This window comes from Grampus griseus, assembly GCF_964374135.1.
Source record: "Grampus griseus genome assembly, chromosome: 2".
Lineage (NCBI taxonomy): Eukaryota > Metazoa > Chordata > Mammalia > Artiodactyla > Delphinidae > Grampus > Grampus griseus.
This window is the reverse complement of record NC_139018.1, coordinates 88,236,786-88,254,597: the sequence shown is the minus strand read 5'-3', so window position 1 is coordinate 88,254,597 and position 17,812 is coordinate 88,236,786. Positions and strand designations below refer to the sequence as shown.

Sequence of the window (17,812 nt, the reverse complement as noted above, 5' to 3'; positions counted from 1 at the left end):
TAACTGAATTATATTTTATACCTATAAATAAGACAGGCCTTTTCCTTAACTGTTCCCCAATAGTGAGGTTTTGCTTAATAACAGTACTGGCTCCCGTCAGAAATAGAAAACTTTCCAACTGCTTGACATTTATGACTTCATATAGTTCACGCACCATGTCCTGACTGTACCTATACTTCCTTTGAAGCTCGTCTCCTGTGTTTAACTCACACTGCATGATTTGTTGGAGGTCTCCGCTCCCAGCTGCCCTATCAGTGCCATGTCTGTCTCCTTCACGAACGCTCCTGCACCCTGTATGGCACGTTGAGAGTGAAGAAAGTCTCAGTAAGATGCTTACCAGATACTGTTAGGTGAGAAAAACAAGAGCTACACAGTACCATGCTTTTGGTTTTAAAAAGTTATCTATACATGTGTAAGGGACTGGAAAGTTAAATACCCACATGTTTTCTTCATGTTTATCTACATTTTCTAGCATTATTACTCTTTTCATAAAGGAAAATAAAAACTTATATATAACCTATCTCCTTAAAAAATACTCACAATTACAAAAGGAAAACTAGTAGCTATACAGTGGAGAAGATGGACAAGATCATAAACAAGTGATCAAAATTAACATCACCAATAATGTGCAGATGTCACGTGCCTCCAGCTGTGATCTGAGGACATGACAGCACATACATATGCTCCACTGGTGATGCATAACCTGAACCTATCAGGATGCACATCAGACAAACACAAATTAGGAACCAACTGTTCTATAAAATACTTAGTCTGTACGCTTCAGAAGTGTCAGGGTCAAGAAAGACTGAGGAACTGTTTCAGATTAAAAAAGGCAAAGAGGCTAAAGAGACGTGACAACTAAGTGCAGTGTATGATCCTAAACTGGATCTTGTAATGGGAAAACAATTACTATTGGAACAATGGATGAAATTCATCGTCAATAGATTAAAATGTTGTATCAATGTTAAATTTCTTGAATTTCATAACTGCACTGTGGTCATATAAGAAAATAACCTCATTTATAAGAAAATGTACACTAAAGTATTAAAGGGATAAAGGGGCATGATGTGTAAAATCTACTTTTATTAAATAGTTCAGAAAAATACTGTGGTGGGGAGGAGGGAGGAGGGAGAGAGAGAAAGGAGACAAATGTAGGAAAATGTGAAAAATTGGAGAATCTGGGTTAAGAGTGTATAAGAGTTCTTTGTATTATTCTTTTAACTTTTCTGTAAGTATGAAATCTTAGCTTATTAGGCACAAGTTTTTTTATTTATAGGAAATAACACACACAGAGTGTGAAGTTGCAAATTATAATGCACGTTCACATTTAAGTTAATCCTTAAGCAGGTATGTAAAATAATTTTTAAATATCTTCTAAGTTAGAAAATCCTTGTTTCTGAAATAAGTTTTTATATAAAGTCAAATCCTTGTGACTTAAGGATGGTTTTACAGTCTTAAGTGATTCTAGAAAGTGCTCTTGTTTCACTGTGGTCGCTTCCAGTCCATTTTCTTGCAGAGCCAGCAAGGCGGCCTATAAAAGACAAACAATAGGAAATAATAAATATGCTTCATTGTTATTTTATAATATATGGTAATACTTTAAAATCTGAACACAAAAATCTCAGTCTCACTTCATAGAATTTCAATATTCATGATACTAGAAACATTAAGCTAAAAAGTTAAAGTGATTAAAAGTCCTCTCAGTAGACCATCTTCTCTTCTACATTAAATTCTAGCCTTAAATGGGTGGGGGGCTGGGGGGAAAGCAGACTGCAGAATAATATAGACATTGTGAGTGCATATATTTTAAAGATGAGATCAACTATACTCCGGTATAAAATAAAATTTTTTTAAATCAACTATACACCAATAAAAAAAAAAGTTAAGTTACAAAAAGAGAGACTATATTCCTGGCCTCAGAGTAGGAGTTTTTAAACAGGAAACAGCACTGATCATAAAGGAACAGATCAACACATACTCGATGACCCACCAATTCTCTTTGTATACGAAATAGACATACACACACACGTATACCAAGACGCGTACAAGATTGTTCATAGCAGCATAATTCATAATAGCGAAAAAGTTGTAACACAAATGTTCAAAGATAAAATGCGTATATAAAAGCAGCACATTCATATATTAGAATATTATAAGCAATGGAAATGAACAAACTACTGCTACACACAAAACAACGGATGAACTTCACAGACATAATCTTGAGTTAAAGAAGCAGACAGAAGAGCATACCGTATGGTTCCATCTATATAAAGTGCAAAAGCAGGCAAAACTAATCCCCCCAGTGCTGGAAGTCAGGAGAGTGGTTCTCTTTTGGGATAGAGTGGGAAGGCCCACGGGAAGCTTCTGGAGAGGTGGTTATACAAGTGTGTTCACTTTATGTTAATTCAGTGCACCATAGCCTCTGATCTGTGCATTTTTCTGAATGTTATATTTAACACAAGTTTATAGAAAGGAAAAACCCAACAGTGGCTGCCTTTTTTGGCAGCCAACATAAAGTCTAAATGCCTTAAAGTGACCTACAAGAACCTGTGTGATCTGGCCACTGTCCACTCCACCTCTTCAATAATGTCATTTCTCACCTCCAGTTGCTGCACATTTTATTCCTTCTGCCTCAAACACTCCGCTTCTCTCCCTTAGCCTAGCTAACTCCCTAATCATCCTTCCAGTTTCAATGTACACACACCCTCTCTCAGATAGCCTTCTCTGATGCCCCCAGGTCTGGACTGGTGTCCTTCCTAGGTACTCCCACAGCACCCTGAACTTCCCTGACTCACTACATGTTTTAATTCAGTATTACCTCTCTGCACCTCCCCCACTGCCCCATCAACCTGTACGCTCTGAAGAGAAGGTAAGGGACCACAGTGGTCTTTTTCACCTCACATGGTGCCTCCCTTTCAGTAAATACTGCCAAGTGAATGAAGTTCTGAATAAATGTTTTGAACTATAGGTTTTCTTCATTAATTAACTTACTTCTTTGCAGAGGTTTCCAAGATCAGCTCCAGAGAAAAAACAGGTATCTGCTGCTACATTTTCCAAGGAAATATCAGGCCCCATTGGCATGTTTTTTGTACAGACTTTCAGAATAGAAAGCCTGCCCTGGAACAAAATAAAAAATAATACGTTTATAACCTTACAACATTTATGTCTGACACAATGCTGTATTAAAACATTTCAAGTTAGAGTTTTCTATCGTATTACAGAGAAAGTATATATATTTCAGAAACAATAAGAAAGAATCACTTCTTCTCAAGAAGAAAGTAAATGTGACATCATGATACATTTTAATATTTTTATAATTAATTTAAAAAACAGCCAACCATAGATATAATCTTTAAGAGACTTGATGAATCTCTCTTTTGGGTACAAACAGTCCCATCAGACATGGTTCAAAAGCAAATACATAAATTATCAGACACAATTTAAAAATAAAATAGATATAATTTTTTTTCCATCCCTTCAAAATCTGATAAAAGCCTAAGGAAGGAAAAGAATTCATTTTCTGTGTCTTTCACCACTTACTGCCAATGGCTCTGGATGTGAAGGGCAATGGATTTACTGATTCTTTGGCTGTGGATATATTGTATAATCTCTGTAACCTCAGATTTCTCCACTGAAAAATAAGAATGCTGACCCAGATAACCTCCAAAACCCTTTTAACACTTCAGGATTCCTCCATTCTAGTTGCAAAATAATGTTGAGTAGACTCGATAAACTCAGTATTTTGAGTCTTCCACAAAAAGGAAATTACTACCTTGCTTTTAGGCTTATGTTTCTCTGAAAACAGGGCCAGAGCACCCAGCAAAAGCAGATGAAAATGATGATTTATGACGGGCCCAGATAAGGAAAAACGCGGAATTCAATATAGGACATATACCATGTACACCTACACCCAGTAAGGGATTCAATTCTGCCGTCTTCTTAGAGCTCCCTGATGTGTTGTTAGAAATGCACACAGAGTAAATGTGCACAATGATTACCTTTTCATCTGGAGGTGGAATATAAATAATCTTGTCTAATCTTCCAGGCCGTAACAAGGCATCATCTAACACATCAGGTCTATTTGTTGCTGCAACAATCATGACATTGCTATTAAAAACTTCCTGAAACTCTAGCTGAGGGAAAACATACAACACAAAGTAATGTCAATAAGTTGTTAATTATTAAATGTATTTTTTTAAAATTACAAATCAGAAGGTCCATTTGTTTCTAAATAGGGGGATATTTTTTTCTTGGGACTAGAATGCTTACATTTCCTTTCCAGACCACCTTCTCAGTATCAAGGTACCCCAGAAACAAATTATTATCAAAGAGCTACTCTGTGTACACAGTGAAGGGAGTGATCCATCCTCATGGGGCATCTCTCAGTGTGAGAACTGATGAAAAGCTTTACACCACAGCAGAGAACATCTATCTGTTGACCTAAATGCACCTGGGCCCCAGTGAATGATTACAACTTAATGGACGACTTGAAAAGACAGAAGCATCTGACTAACACATGTATAGCTATGAAAAGTCTTGGCTCTCATGTTCTTGAAGAAGGAGATTGATTCTACCTCTTTGTTTTCTTTCCACAGGCAGAAATATGACAATTAACATAAGCTGCATTTATATAAATCCTGAAGATAAGAAATATCTAAGAGCAACCAGAACAAGGCCTTACACATGCTAAGCATTCAAAATTGTTGAACTTAATTATCAAAGCAGTTCTCCAGTGATGTGATCTCTCAAAGCAATGAGTTCCCTATATCTGCAAGTATTTTAGCAGAGGCTGGGTAAACACCTGTCAGAGGCTATAGAAGGAAAGCCTGCATGATGAGGAGATTTGATTAGAAAACCTGATGGGTCCCGTCAAATTCTAGTGGCATATGTTCCTAAGGAGCTGTAAGACTCTCTTTCCATGGAACAATTTAAAAAATGGGAAACAAGTAAGAACAAGAAAAAAATAAAAGAAGAAAAATTATCTGTCAGGAATTACTTAAGGATACCAAACTCTATCTGGAGAAGGCTCAAAAGAGAGGAAGAGGATTTCCAAGGTCACTTTAACTTTGTTATAACCAAGGAAACCCATTCCTTAAGAAAACTGAAGATTTTCAATTACTGATCATTATTTCCAATGATCAGTAACCCAAACATGGGTTATGTTTCATTTCACATAAACAATTTTAGAAAGGGATGAACACTAGTTTTTCAGGGTATGAAAATAAGAAGAAACTCCCTTCTCCACTAGCAATATGTAGTTATGTTTCTAATCTTAGGAAAAAATTCACATTCATATATATCTAAGATACTTTATTATAAAATTTGCCTCACCTTTCCCAGGTAAGTCACTATTTTACCAGCTCTGTAAAAGTCCTAAGAGTCACACTGAAATTATATAATTCTCTGAGATGCATCCAGCATAGGGAAAGCTAGGGCAGATGCATTCTACTTAATGCTGGCCTGGATTTTTGGTGTATTCTGGCTAATAAATACCTCTTCGTTTTTTTCCAGCTCCTTGTATTTACCATGTTGATCTGATTTACTTCCTCTTCTCTCTATAGTCTTCAATCCAACACCATCTAATTCATTTAGGAGAACAGAAAGAACACGTTCTTGAACATTACATCCTGTTCTGCTGATTGATCGAGAGCCCAAGATTGAATCAATTTCATCCAAAAACACAATTGCTGGAGTATTTGCTCTTGCTTGTCGAAATACCTTTTGTTCGAAAAACGGAAATATTTAAAAGCTATACGTCATGCCTTATTCATATGAATGTATGTTTTCTGCATTACTCTGTATTTATAATTTTTAAAATATAAAAAGAAGAGAAAGATTCTAATGTCTAAGAACTAGGGAATGAATAAATAAGGAAGAACAGTATTATATGGGGGTTAAAATCATATTTTCAAAGAATATTTAATATTATTGAATTTTAAAAGTGATAATATTAAGTTAAAAAAATCACAGATATATATTACCATCCACCCATTCCCTGCCCAAGGAAACTGAAAAGCAAAGGAAATTCACCAAAATGTTAACAGTAGGTAGAAGAATTATGGAGGATTTCTTATTTACACTTTTCTATATTTTCTAAATTTTCTATACACAATCAGGTATAACTTTCCTAATAGGAAAAAAAGCCAGTTATATTTTAAAAGATAAGGTTTATCCTTAAGGCATGAAACAAAAATTCAAAAGTAAACTTAACTGCACGAGGGAAAATAAAAAAACAAACCTGAGACAAGATTTTTTCTGAATCGCCAACAAAAGGTGAAAAGAGATCAGCTCCGCTCACTGAAACAAAAGAGCAATGACAGCTCGTGGCCAGGGCCCTCACCAGGGTGGTTTTAGCGCACCCAGGGGGACCATACAGGAGAACTCCCTTTGGCTCTGTCAGGCCCATCCTAACAAATTCCCGAGGGAATTTCAGAGGCCATTCAATGCTCTAAAAGTACACAAAAAGAGACAGGACACAAAAAGAGAGAGTTGTTTTAGTATAATGATGAACATCAAAAACTTCAGTAAATTCATGCGTTCCACAACCCTCAGGTACCTGCTATGAGCTGGAAATGTGGTCCGATCTCCACACAGCAGCCTTATGACCTAAGTGAGGTCACATCACTTCCTGCTTAAAATCTTTCCATGACTTCTCATCAGAATTAGAATAAAATCCAAATCCAAACTCCTAACTTACCACTGCTTACAAGGCCTCACATAACCCATCGCCCAAACACTCCAGTTTGTTCCCATCTCATGGCCTTTACTTGCTAGTCTCTCTCTGCCTGAACACTCCCTTAAGATCTTTGTGTGCTATCCCTCATCATACATGTCTCCACTCATATGTCATTTCCTTGGAGAGGTCTTCCCTAACCACTGTAGTTAAAGCAGATCCTCCTCCTCCTAGGCAGTCTACGCTACTACCCATCTTCTACTTTTGGAGCACTTATTCATTTGCTGTCTGAAACTACTATTTTTCCATGTTGAGTTAGTCATTCTGCTCCTGCTAGAATGTAAGCAAAGTTCACCTCTAAATCCCCATCACCTAGAGTGACACACCTTCACAAAGTAGGCACTCATAATAGTAAGTAAATCCTCACTACCTCTGAGGTAGATGGTTCTGTTATCATCATAACTTCACAGATGCAGAAACTCGGGCTAAAAAAGTGAAGTAACCCGCCCAGATCTTATCTTACTGCTAGCGAGGCAGCAGAACTAAGACTAAACCCAGACAGTGTAGATCAAGAGCACAAGCTCTTAACTACTGATATATTGCCTCTACAGAAAAGGATAGACAAGACCCCTGTACCTAGAAACTCCTATTTTAGTTGGGGAGACAGGCTTGTAAACTAACAAGCAGACCAGAGAAGGGCATTCCACAGACAAGGAACAATATATACAGAGACACAGGAAAGCATCCAATTCATCTCCCAACAGTAAGCAGGAACAGAGGAGAGGATGAGGGAGGCAAGACGCGATAGAGCTGAAGTGGAAGTAGGATTCAGATCACATTGGGCCTTGACAGTTTTAGTCAACAGTGAGGAAGCAGTATAGAGAATGGATAGAAGGAAATGAAACTAGAGGGAGGGAGACCACTTAGCAGTCTCTTGCAAGGATTCAGACTACAAAAATAATAAGGCTTGATGTGCCACAGGCAGCAGAGGTGGTGTGGGAGGGATGTATATGAAACATAAAATGTAACTGTATTATACGCAGGGGAAATCCAGAGGGGAAGTTACGTTATGTAACGTTATGTACGTTATGACATGACTCCATGCATTCAGAAGACAGGTTTCTGAGTGAGGGGATGGGGTGACTGGCTGCATTCATTGAGGGAGGGAATCCAGGTGTAGAGGTGGAACTGATTAGCTGAACTTTGGACATGCTGAGTTTGAGATCCCTGGAAGTTATCCAGTAGGCAGGCATTTAAGTAGTTCTAATGATCAAAAGAACTATCTGCGCTGGATATAAAGATTTCTGAGTTAGCATTTTTCAGGGGACAGCTGAGACCTGGGACATTGAGGAGATCAAAGGCTCACTCAGAAAATGCAAAAAGAAAACTCTCAGGAGCTTGAAGAACTAACATTTAAGGTAGGGGAGACGAGTGCTCAGAAAGGCAGGAAAGCTTAATATTCAGAGCTAAAGAAACAGTGTTTCTAACAGGAAGGTGTTACTCATCTCCCGCATGTATTTTGTGAAGATTAAACGAGACAAAGCATGTAAAAAATTAGGGGGACTTCCCTGGTGGTGCAGTGGATAAGAGTCTGCCTGCCAATGCAGGGGACACAGGTTCGATCCCTGGTCAGGGAAGATCCCACATGCTGCAGAGCAACTAGGCCCATGAGCCACAACTACTGAACCTGCACTCTAGAGCCCGCAAGCCACTACTACTGAGCCCGTGTGCCACAACTGCTGAGGCCCACATGCCTGAAGCCCGTGCACCACAACGAGAGGCCACCGCAGTGAGAAGCCTGCACACCGCAATGAAGAGTGGCCCCCGCTCACTGCAACGAGAGAAAGCCCAAGTGCAGCAACGAAGTCACAATGCAGCCAAAAATAAATAAATAAATAAAAAATTAGGGCATATTATAAACGTGCTTATCCATGGACACAAGGATTCCAGGGTTCACTGTAGATGTAGCTTCCAGTTAAGACAAATAAATTATAATTGATACTTATAAATCAGTCTTGTGTGTGTGCAATTAGAGAAACCTACTTCCTTATGGCAGGATCACCCAAAGGGGTACTGGCAAAATCAACTGCTGAACCTGCAATGCAGGTAAGAAGGGCTGAATAGCTGTGTCCCTCAACAGCCACTGTGAGAACCAGTATCAAGTAGCCACCCAGGCCATAGTGACTGTTTATTATAATTTTGTGCTTTTACCAGTCCCAGGGCAAACTCAGGCCTATGAACAAAGAATCTGTATTTGTATAGCCCATGAACTAATAAGAATCGTTTTTACATTTCCAAATGCTCAATAAATAAATAAATAAATAAATAAATAATTCAGGGCTTCCCTGGTGGCGCAGTGGTTGAGAATCTGCCTGCCAATGCAGGGGACACGGGTTCGAGCTCTGGTCCCAGAAGATCCCACATGCCACTGAGCAGCTGGGCCAGTGAGCCATAACTACCGAGCCTGCGCGTCTGGAGCCTGTGCTCCACAACAAGAGAGGCCGCGACAGTAAGAGGCCCGCGCACCGCAATGAAGAGTGACCCCTGCTCGCCGCAACTAGAGAAAGCCCTCGCACAGAAACGAAGACCCAACACAGCCAAAAATAAATAAATAAAATTAAAAAAAAAATTCAAAAGAATACTATTTTGTGACGTGAAAATTATATGACTTCAGTGTCCATAAATAAAGTTCCATCAGAACACAGATACTCATTACATACTGTCTACGACTGTTTTCGTGCTACAATGGCAGGGTTGAGTGGTTGCAACAGAGACCACAAAGCCTAAAATATTTACTCTCTGGCCCTCTACAGAAAAGAGTTTACTGACCCCGGTCTAAATTATAAACTCTTTAGAGCAAACAGCAAACAAAAAGAGGGTGAGGCAGGAAAGTATGAAAAATAATATTTGATGCCTATAGAGTCCCGTTAAATAAGGATTGAAAATCGACCATTAGATCTAGATGTTAGGATCGCATTAGTGATGACGGCAAGAAGTTTCAGTGCAGCTTGTTTTTACCATAAAGCATTACACTTAGACTGTCATATTCTACTGGCTTAAGCAGATTCTCTATCTCACCTGTTTTAACTTTAGTTTTACATCTTCAAGGCCACCAATCTGCTCCCAGCCAACAGGCTTGATGTCCATCAGTCCAATGACACTTCGAAATGATGAGGGCTGGATCTTTTTAAAAGCTTCAAGGAAGTCTGTTTCATCAATCATTGGATTGTCCTGGTTCTGAAGAAATCCACCCCAAAAAGCAAAATCAAACCAAAAATCAGGTGGGCCTTTTTTGTGGTACACAAACACAATTACTTTTTAATTGTAAATCCTCTTTTGAATTTATACATCTATTTTGTTATCACTATAAAGAAATTTGTAACACATGGTATAAAAAAATTAAATGTTTCCCCCTCAACTCCACCAATATTCATCCCCAGAGAATGTCAACAGTTTCCTGTGTATTCTTCCAGTATGTTTTATGACATATGTATATGCTTTCAAAAAGATACACAAATGTGACTATACCATACATATTAATTTGTACTTTTTCATTTATCTTAGAAATCTTTTCATGTCAACTAATACAGCTCTATCTCATTCTTTTTGACAACTGCATATTGTATGAGTATTTTAACAACATCCTTCTGTTGAACGTAGGGTGTTTCCAGTCTTTTGTTATTAAAAACAAAGCAGCAACTGAAAGTCCTTGTGCACACGCTCAAGTGTTTTATATAATAATTTCCTCAAAGTAGAATTATTGTGCTTAAGAGTATGTACACTTACAATTTTCACAGCTACTACTAAACTGTCCTCAAAGCTGCACCAATATATGAAGCTGTTCTCCCCACATCTCTCCAACAATGGACATTACCAAACCTTAAATTTCGGCCAGTATGAGAGAGGAAATGGTGCTCACTATTGTGTTAATTAAATTTCTTTAATCAAGAGTGAGGTAGAGGAAAATAATGGAATTAGAAAATCAATTTTGCAAGCATCACAGTAAAGGCTGTTTAGGGCAAGAATCAATGGATGCTAATCTAGGGGAGGGAAAGTTTGATGAGGAACAGTATGTCTGCATTGTCTCAGAGCGTTTCCTCACAGATTTCTTATTAGTTGCAAAGGGAAAAATAGCAGCTATACAGTAAATAAACTGGACAAAACCTTGACTGATTGATCACATCAGTCACCATTAGGGACATCACCAATGAGGGGCAGGTGGACATACTGTGCCTTCACATGTGACATCATAAGAAGGACACTATCACTTATGTAGTATCCCCAATGGGCATGCATAACCTGAATCTGACTATGAAGAAACAGACAAACCCAAACTGACAGAAGTTCTATAAAATCACTGACCTGCATCCTTGAAAAATGTCAATGTCAAATGCCGCACACACACCAAAAAAGTGCTAAGGAAGCGTTCAAGATAAAAAGAAACAAAAAACTAAACACAATACATTATCCTGGACTAGATCCTGTACTGGAGGAAAAGAATGCTACAAAAATGGATACAGTTAGCAAAATTAGAATAGGAACTATAAATCTGACAACATTTTGATCAATGTTAAATTTCCTGAATATAATGAGATTATACATACTTTTTCATAGGAAATGGACATTAAAATATTAAGGGATAATGGGTTAAGATGCATGCAACCCCTTCTCAAATGATTCAGAAAAAAACAATGGGTATACCTAGGCAGTTGACCCTTGAACAACATGGGAGTTAATCCTCGTTTAAGTAGAGGTGGCCCCCCATATCTGCCGTTCCCCACATCTGTGTGGATTCAACCAACCCCAGACCGTGCAGTACTTATAGTATTTACTATTGAAAAATATCCACGTATTAAGTGGACTGGTGCAGTTCAAACCTGTGTTGTTCAAAGGTCAGCTGTACAGAGAGAAGAAGAGAAAGGAGAGAATGATAAAGCTAATTGGGCAAAATGTTAAAAACTGGTGAATTTGGATAAAGGATTTAGCAGGAGTTCTCTATCTCAGAACTCTCCCTGAAGTTTTAATTATTTCAAAATAATAAGTTTTTAAAAAAGAAAAAGAATCAAAAGATTAATTTTTAAAGGAAGTTGAGGATTTTTCATGTGTATAAGCCATTTGTAATCCTTTTACTGTCAACTACCAGTTCATATCTTGCTACCCATTTTCTCTTGGATTGTTGGTCTTTTCTTATTGCTTTGTGAGAGTTCTTTCTACACCAAGGAAATTGGGCTTTTGTCATGGGCTGAAAGTATTTTTCCCAGTCTGTCTCATGTCTTGCCTTTGCTTATAGTATTGTTCGTTTGTTTTGCTTTTGAACTTGTCATCTTTCTTTTTTTTTTAAATAGTATTGTTTTGCCATTCTAAAATGGTCAAATCAGTAAATCATTTCCTTTCTGGCTATTAAAAACATATTTCTATTTGTAATATCTGTATTATATTTAAGTATTTGCCCTCTTACATCAAATTCTGAACATTCAGTTATCCCAAAATTCCCACTTTCAATAACAAACTATTTTATCCCATTTATGAAAGATTAAATAAGTGAATATGTATACGTGGAGCTTTTCTGAACAGTTTTCCTAAAAAATGTCAATAATTATAATCTCTGGGAGGTGAGATTTCAGACAATTTTTACTTTCTTTATAATTTTTATCTTGTTTAATTTCTCACAAATAACACTATTAAATAGTTTTTTGAAATAGCGCTATTTTTTTTAACTAGTTAGCAGTATTAGATATTGGGTAACTGAATACTAACTAATTTATAAGTAACACCAACTGACATTTGAAAATCCCATTTACACTTGCAGATTACTTGTGTGTACACTATTCACTTGATTTTCATAATCCTTTCAGGCAGATAAAAATCCTTTCCCCTCTATGTCTATATGTGTGTGTGTTAAACTGTCTCTCTAACCCTTTAATAGGCATACTTGACAAAAAGATGAACAAACTGTGATGTGCCCTTGTCTGCCCTGGCACAGATAGAAGCAGCAGCAGCCCCTCAGCTGCCTGGGGAGGGAAAGAAGAAAAAGATGGAGCCAGTACCTTCCCAGAAGCCTCTGTCCCTTCTTCCTTTTTGCCTTTCTTTCTTCCACTTCCCCTGGTTGTTTATGAACTGAGCCATCACCTGTGGTAACTATGCCTGGGCAGGCCCCTCCTGAAGTAGCAGTGGGCTCCACCCTAGGACGGCTGCAGCTGGATGGTCCACCTAAGCCAACGTGCTTAAGGTCAAACCTGGAACTTCAAAGCAGAGGGAATTCTAAATGTAAACCTCCTTTCCCACACTGTGGTGTTCTTGTCCTCCCCTCAAGAGGCATATATCCTCAAATCTTCACACATGGGACTTGTCATTAAATCTTCAAGCAGCTTTGGTCCTAAACTGAAAAGATGAGGACTTACAAGTTCACATAACTCCTTCCCCACCTTTGGTGTAAGAGTAAAAATAAAGGAAAAGAACATGAGTAAGGATATAAATGACCTAGGTAAAAAGGTTTTCAAAATTTAGGATGATAAATCATCCTTTTATAGCTTAAACAAACTCGAATTAGGTTTTAAAAAATTATAAGGTCAAAGAACAATTTTAAGGTTACAAGAGAATCCTCAGCATGCTGAAAATAATTTTTTTCGGAAGGGGTTTAGGGATTCAGGTTGACATTACATAAAAGTGAACAGATTTTCCAATCTATAGTGTTGAAAACTACTATATTTAAGATAATATCCTAACTATTTTTAAGAAAAGCAGTCATGAATTAAGGATTTGAATGTCAAAGATGAATTTAAATAAAATCCTAAGCACCTAATCGTCTCCTGAGTTAGAAAAGCTTATTTTCCCTTCAAGATGCTTATTAACAACAAAGGGAAAAAATAGTATCTTGACAATGGAGAAATCTCAGAGATACCACCTTATCCAAGAAATCAAAGTTAATTTCACCAGTAATAGGACAAAGATACATCATTTGCTACCTAATAGATGCAATGAGAAGAACACAGTATCATTTCTGTGATATTTCTGCCAAAAATGCAAAACCTGAATCAAATCATGAGAAAACATCAGTCAAACCCAAACTTAGGAATATTCTATAGAATAACTGAACTGTACTTTTAAAAAATTAAAGTCGTGAAAGAAAGACTGAAGAATGTTTCTAGATTAAAGATTAAGCAGCTATGACAGCCAAATGCAAGGTGTAATCCTGGATTAAAAAATATATTTTTTTTTCCTTTTAAAATTTTTGCTACAAAGGAAATGAGTGGGACAAATGGTGAGATTTGGTTAAGGTCTATATAGATTAGGAAGAAGTATCATGTCAGTGTTAATTTCCTCATCTTGATGATTGTACTGTGGTTTTAAAGTCCTTGTTTTTAGGAAATATACACTTAAATTTTCAATCCTAAAGGGGCATCATGGCTGCATTTGAGAGTATGAGTATATATATATATATACACACACACACACATAAACATTCATACACATGAAGAGAGTATGATAAAGCAAAAGTGATAAAATGTTACATTTGACGAATCTGTGTGAAGGATATACAAAAATTCTTTGTACTATTTTTGCAACTTTTCTCTAAGTCTGAAATAGATTCAAAATAAAACAAAAATTAAAAAGATATAGGTTTACTTCTTCTGGGGCCACACTGTCTTTTTCCTGACTGCTCTGGGCTTCAGCACTAAAGAGTTACTATGGGAGTGGGGGAAAACGCTCTGGGCAAACCTGATGAACTCAGCTCTCTGTCCCTACTTTCAGTCATATACTATTTCTATGGAGTTCAGTTGTAAAAATATATGTAAGAGGACTTCCCTGGTGGTGCAGTGGTTAAGAATGTGCCTGCCAGTGCAGGGGACACGGGTTCGAGCCCTGGTCTGGGAAGATCCCACATGCTGCGGAGCAACTAAGCCCGTGTGCCACAACTACTGAGTCTGCATGCCACAACTACTCAGCCCGTGACCCACGACTACTGAAGCCTGCATGCCTGGAGCCCATGCTCTGAAACAAGAGAAGCCACCAGTGAGAACTCCGTGCACCGCAACAAAGAGTGGCCCCTGCTCACCGCAACTAGAGAAAGCTTGCACGCAGCAACAAAGACCCAACGCAGCCAAAAATAAATAAATAAATTTATTTTTTAAAAAAATGTAAGAAACAGCTGTTGAAGGTATCAAAAGTTTGAAGAAAATGTACTTACCACTTTTATTAATCTCCAAATTAACTTGTTACGTTAATAAAAGGGTTCACATAGGTGGTCATAAATCAATCCTTCTTACCTTCTCACTATGAAGCAGAGCGTGCATGGCAGCCTCCCTACAGAGTGCGGTCAGGTCTGCACCAACATAGCCAACAGTCATTTCTGCAAGGAGGCTCAAATCGACTTGACTGGAGATGGGCATCTTTGAGGTAATCACTTGTAGAATCGCCTTTCTTTGTCTAAGTGTGGGAGTTCCAATGACAATCTATGTGCAAAGCAAGGAAAGAAAAAGTTTACAGCTTAAAATATTATTTTCTAATCCTCACAAACATGTATAATAATTTAGCGAACAAATTTGGAACTATTACTGTGTACTCTTAAGCATACCTTAGATTCTGAATACATGAAAATCCTTATCTTCCAGAGGAGTAACACTGGCTAGAAAGTTGCACAGTTAAAATTACATATGTCATTTAATAAGTTTTTGTTATTTTTCAATTTTTTTTTTTTTTTTTGCTGTACGCGGGCCTCTCCCGTTGCGGAGCACAGGCTCCAGACGCGCAGGCTCAGCGGCCATGGCTCACGGGCCCAGCCGCTCCGCGGCATGTGGGATCTTCCCAGACCGGGGCACGAACCCGTGTCCCCTGCATCGGCAGGCGGACTCTCAACCACTGCGCCACCAGGGAAGCCCAGTTTTTGTTATTTTTGAGAACCTACCACGTTCTAGGAGCCAGTAAACTGGATAGTCTATGTCCCTGCTCTTACGGAGCTTATTCAGGACAGGTACTACATGGTGAGAAGAAGAAATCCACTCAAGTTCTAAACAGATTATGCTAAAGTGGGCAATTATCACCTGTCTCTTTAGAAACCTACCACAAAGTTCAAACATCATTTAAATAATCACTATTCAAACTATTTAGTAGAAATCAAGAATCAACTTAGGACTGAAGTTTATAAAATAGGACAGCTTTGAATATTCAACCTTCCTGGCAACTCAGGGAGCAATTGTGGGATAGGAGGCTGGCGTTCGAACAAGGAATGAATAAATCTAGAAGAGTTAAATGTCTGCTCTGATTTAGTCCTTCCCTGCCTTCCCCCTTATTTCAATACATTTGTTTCTTGAGGCTATCCTACTTTAAATTCTCCTTCCAGATTCGTAAGAGTTTAATATGCTTGTAGCAGTCCTAGTTCCCTTAAAAACTAACACTACTGATTATAGTACTCCTCATTCTCAGGACCTGCAAAACTCATCCCTAACGGCCCCCTTGCTTCTCAGAACAATTTGACTCTGGAGGGGGAAAGGGTCCTGGCTCGCAGATCATTTGTGGACCAGAGAATGGGTTCTCTGCTTTACAGAGCCCCACTCCAGCTTCACTGACTTCCAAACCTAAGTGGCAAACGCCTCGGGGCAGCCAACCAGGGCCAGAAAAGGCCGGGGTTCCAGGGGGCAATGAGCTAGCTGGCTGAGCCTATTTACCTCTCGGTCGAATCTCCCAGGTCTACGCAGCGCTGGGTCTAGTGCGTCCGGCCGGTTGGTGGCTCCCACAACCACCACCTCCCGGCCCCCACTGATGCCGTCTAGCAGCGTCAACACCTGGGCCACCACGCGGCTCTCGGGGGCTTGGTGTGGGCCGCCCCGCCGGGGACACAGGGCGTCCACCTCGTCCAGGAAGAGAAGGGTGGGCCTGCGGCTGGCCAGCTCCTGCGCGCGCTGGAAGACCCGCCGCACATTCTCCTCGGTCTCCCCGGGCCGGGAGCCCTGCAGCGAGGGCGCACTCACGGCCAGCAGCTCCGCGCCCGCCTTTCGGGCCACGGCCCGCACTAGCTGGGTTTTGCCCACTCCGGGGGGGCCAGCCAGGAGCACCCCGCGTGGCACTTCTAGCCCCAGCGAGGCCAAGGCGCGGGGGTAGCTGAGCGGCAAGTCGAGGAGCTCCCGCAGCGAGTCGGCCGCCTCGGAAAGGCCCCCCAGGGGCACCTCGGGCTGCGGCTCCTCTTCCGACGGAGGTAGCCCGCTCAGACTGATGTGGGTGTGAGGGGTGACCAGCCCGGCCGGATTCGGGTTGGGTGCCCCGCTGACGATGTGCAGGGCGGCCACCGGGCCGGGAGCGCCCGGAGGAGCGGCCACCACGTGGCCCAGAGAGACCGGACGGTTCCTCAGCAGCTCCTGCGCCGCCTCCAGCACCGCGGCTGGATTTGGGGCACCAGACACGCCCGCCAGCTCCCGCAACACCGGCCACACGGCGAGGAGCCGAAGGGGCGGGCAGGGCACTAACCGGAGTCGGCTCAGGTTCAGACTTCCCCGGGACCCCGGCGCCCCCACTGCCGCCCCCGGGCTCGCGCACTGCGGATCCAGTTGCACAAAGCCGTCCGCTCCATCCCGCCGCGGCCAGGCGGTGCAGAGGCAGGAGCCGCCGTCAGGCAGCGAGATCTCCACCGCCGAGCCCAGGTGCGCGCCTAAGGCGCGAAGGGCCGCCGGGCCCAGGCGACAGCGCTGGGTGCCCCGGTCCCTAGCGTCTACGGGTAGCAGCTTTAAGAGCGGCCCTTCTGGAAAGGGACCTGAGTCCGGAGCCATTACTCACGGAAGACGCAAGGCCCAGGAAAGTGGGGTAAGAATTCCACCCGGGCCAGAAAGACCGGTACACAGAGCTCCTCTGCCGGAACCACGTGATGCGCATGCGCCAGGGATCAGTTGCCGTTCCCTTACAGGAGGCAGAAAGGACCAATCGGAAAGTTAGACGAAGTTAAACGCTCGGACCCTTGGGGCTAGTTTGCTGTGGTGCTGGGTTTGATGAACTCCAGTCGTCCTTTCCATAGCTTTACGAACAAGGCCTTAGTCACGGGTGTCTGGGAGGCAGCGTAAGCTACCTTTACTAGGTCATTAAGCATGTACCTTGGTGGTTTGGGGAGTCGCCACATAGCACTCTCTTTCCCTGGCTCCCGGACTCGAACAT

At 40.6% G+C, this 17,812-nt stretch overlaps 1 protein-coding gene across 2 annotated transcripts; it reads right to left on the bottom strand.

Annotated features, from left to right (window-relative positions):
• Nucleotides 1-805: 805 nt before the first annotated feature.
• AFG2B (AFG2 AAA ATPase homolog B) lies at nt 806-17,433 on the bottom strand (the record flags this gene model as incomplete). Of its 2 annotated transcripts, XM_082648118.1 has the most annotated exons (8): nt 806-1,531; nt 2,992-3,117; nt 3,999-4,133; nt 5,494-5,718; nt 6,239-6,448; nt 9,752-9,910; nt 14,941-15,126; nt 16,339-17,433. In XM_082648118.1, 8 exons carry the CDS (start codon nt 17,431-17,433, stop codon nt 1,364-1,366), a joined length of 2,304 nt encoding a protein of 767 aa, XP_082504244.1. In that variant the 3' UTR covers nt 806-1,363. The 2 variants fall into 2 exon arrangements, 1 of the variants encoding a protein (XP_082504244.1); XR_014296349.1 differs by lacking the exon at nt 806-1,531 and having other exon boundaries at nt 5,526-5,718.
• Nucleotides 17,434-17,812: the final 379 nt, after the last annotated feature.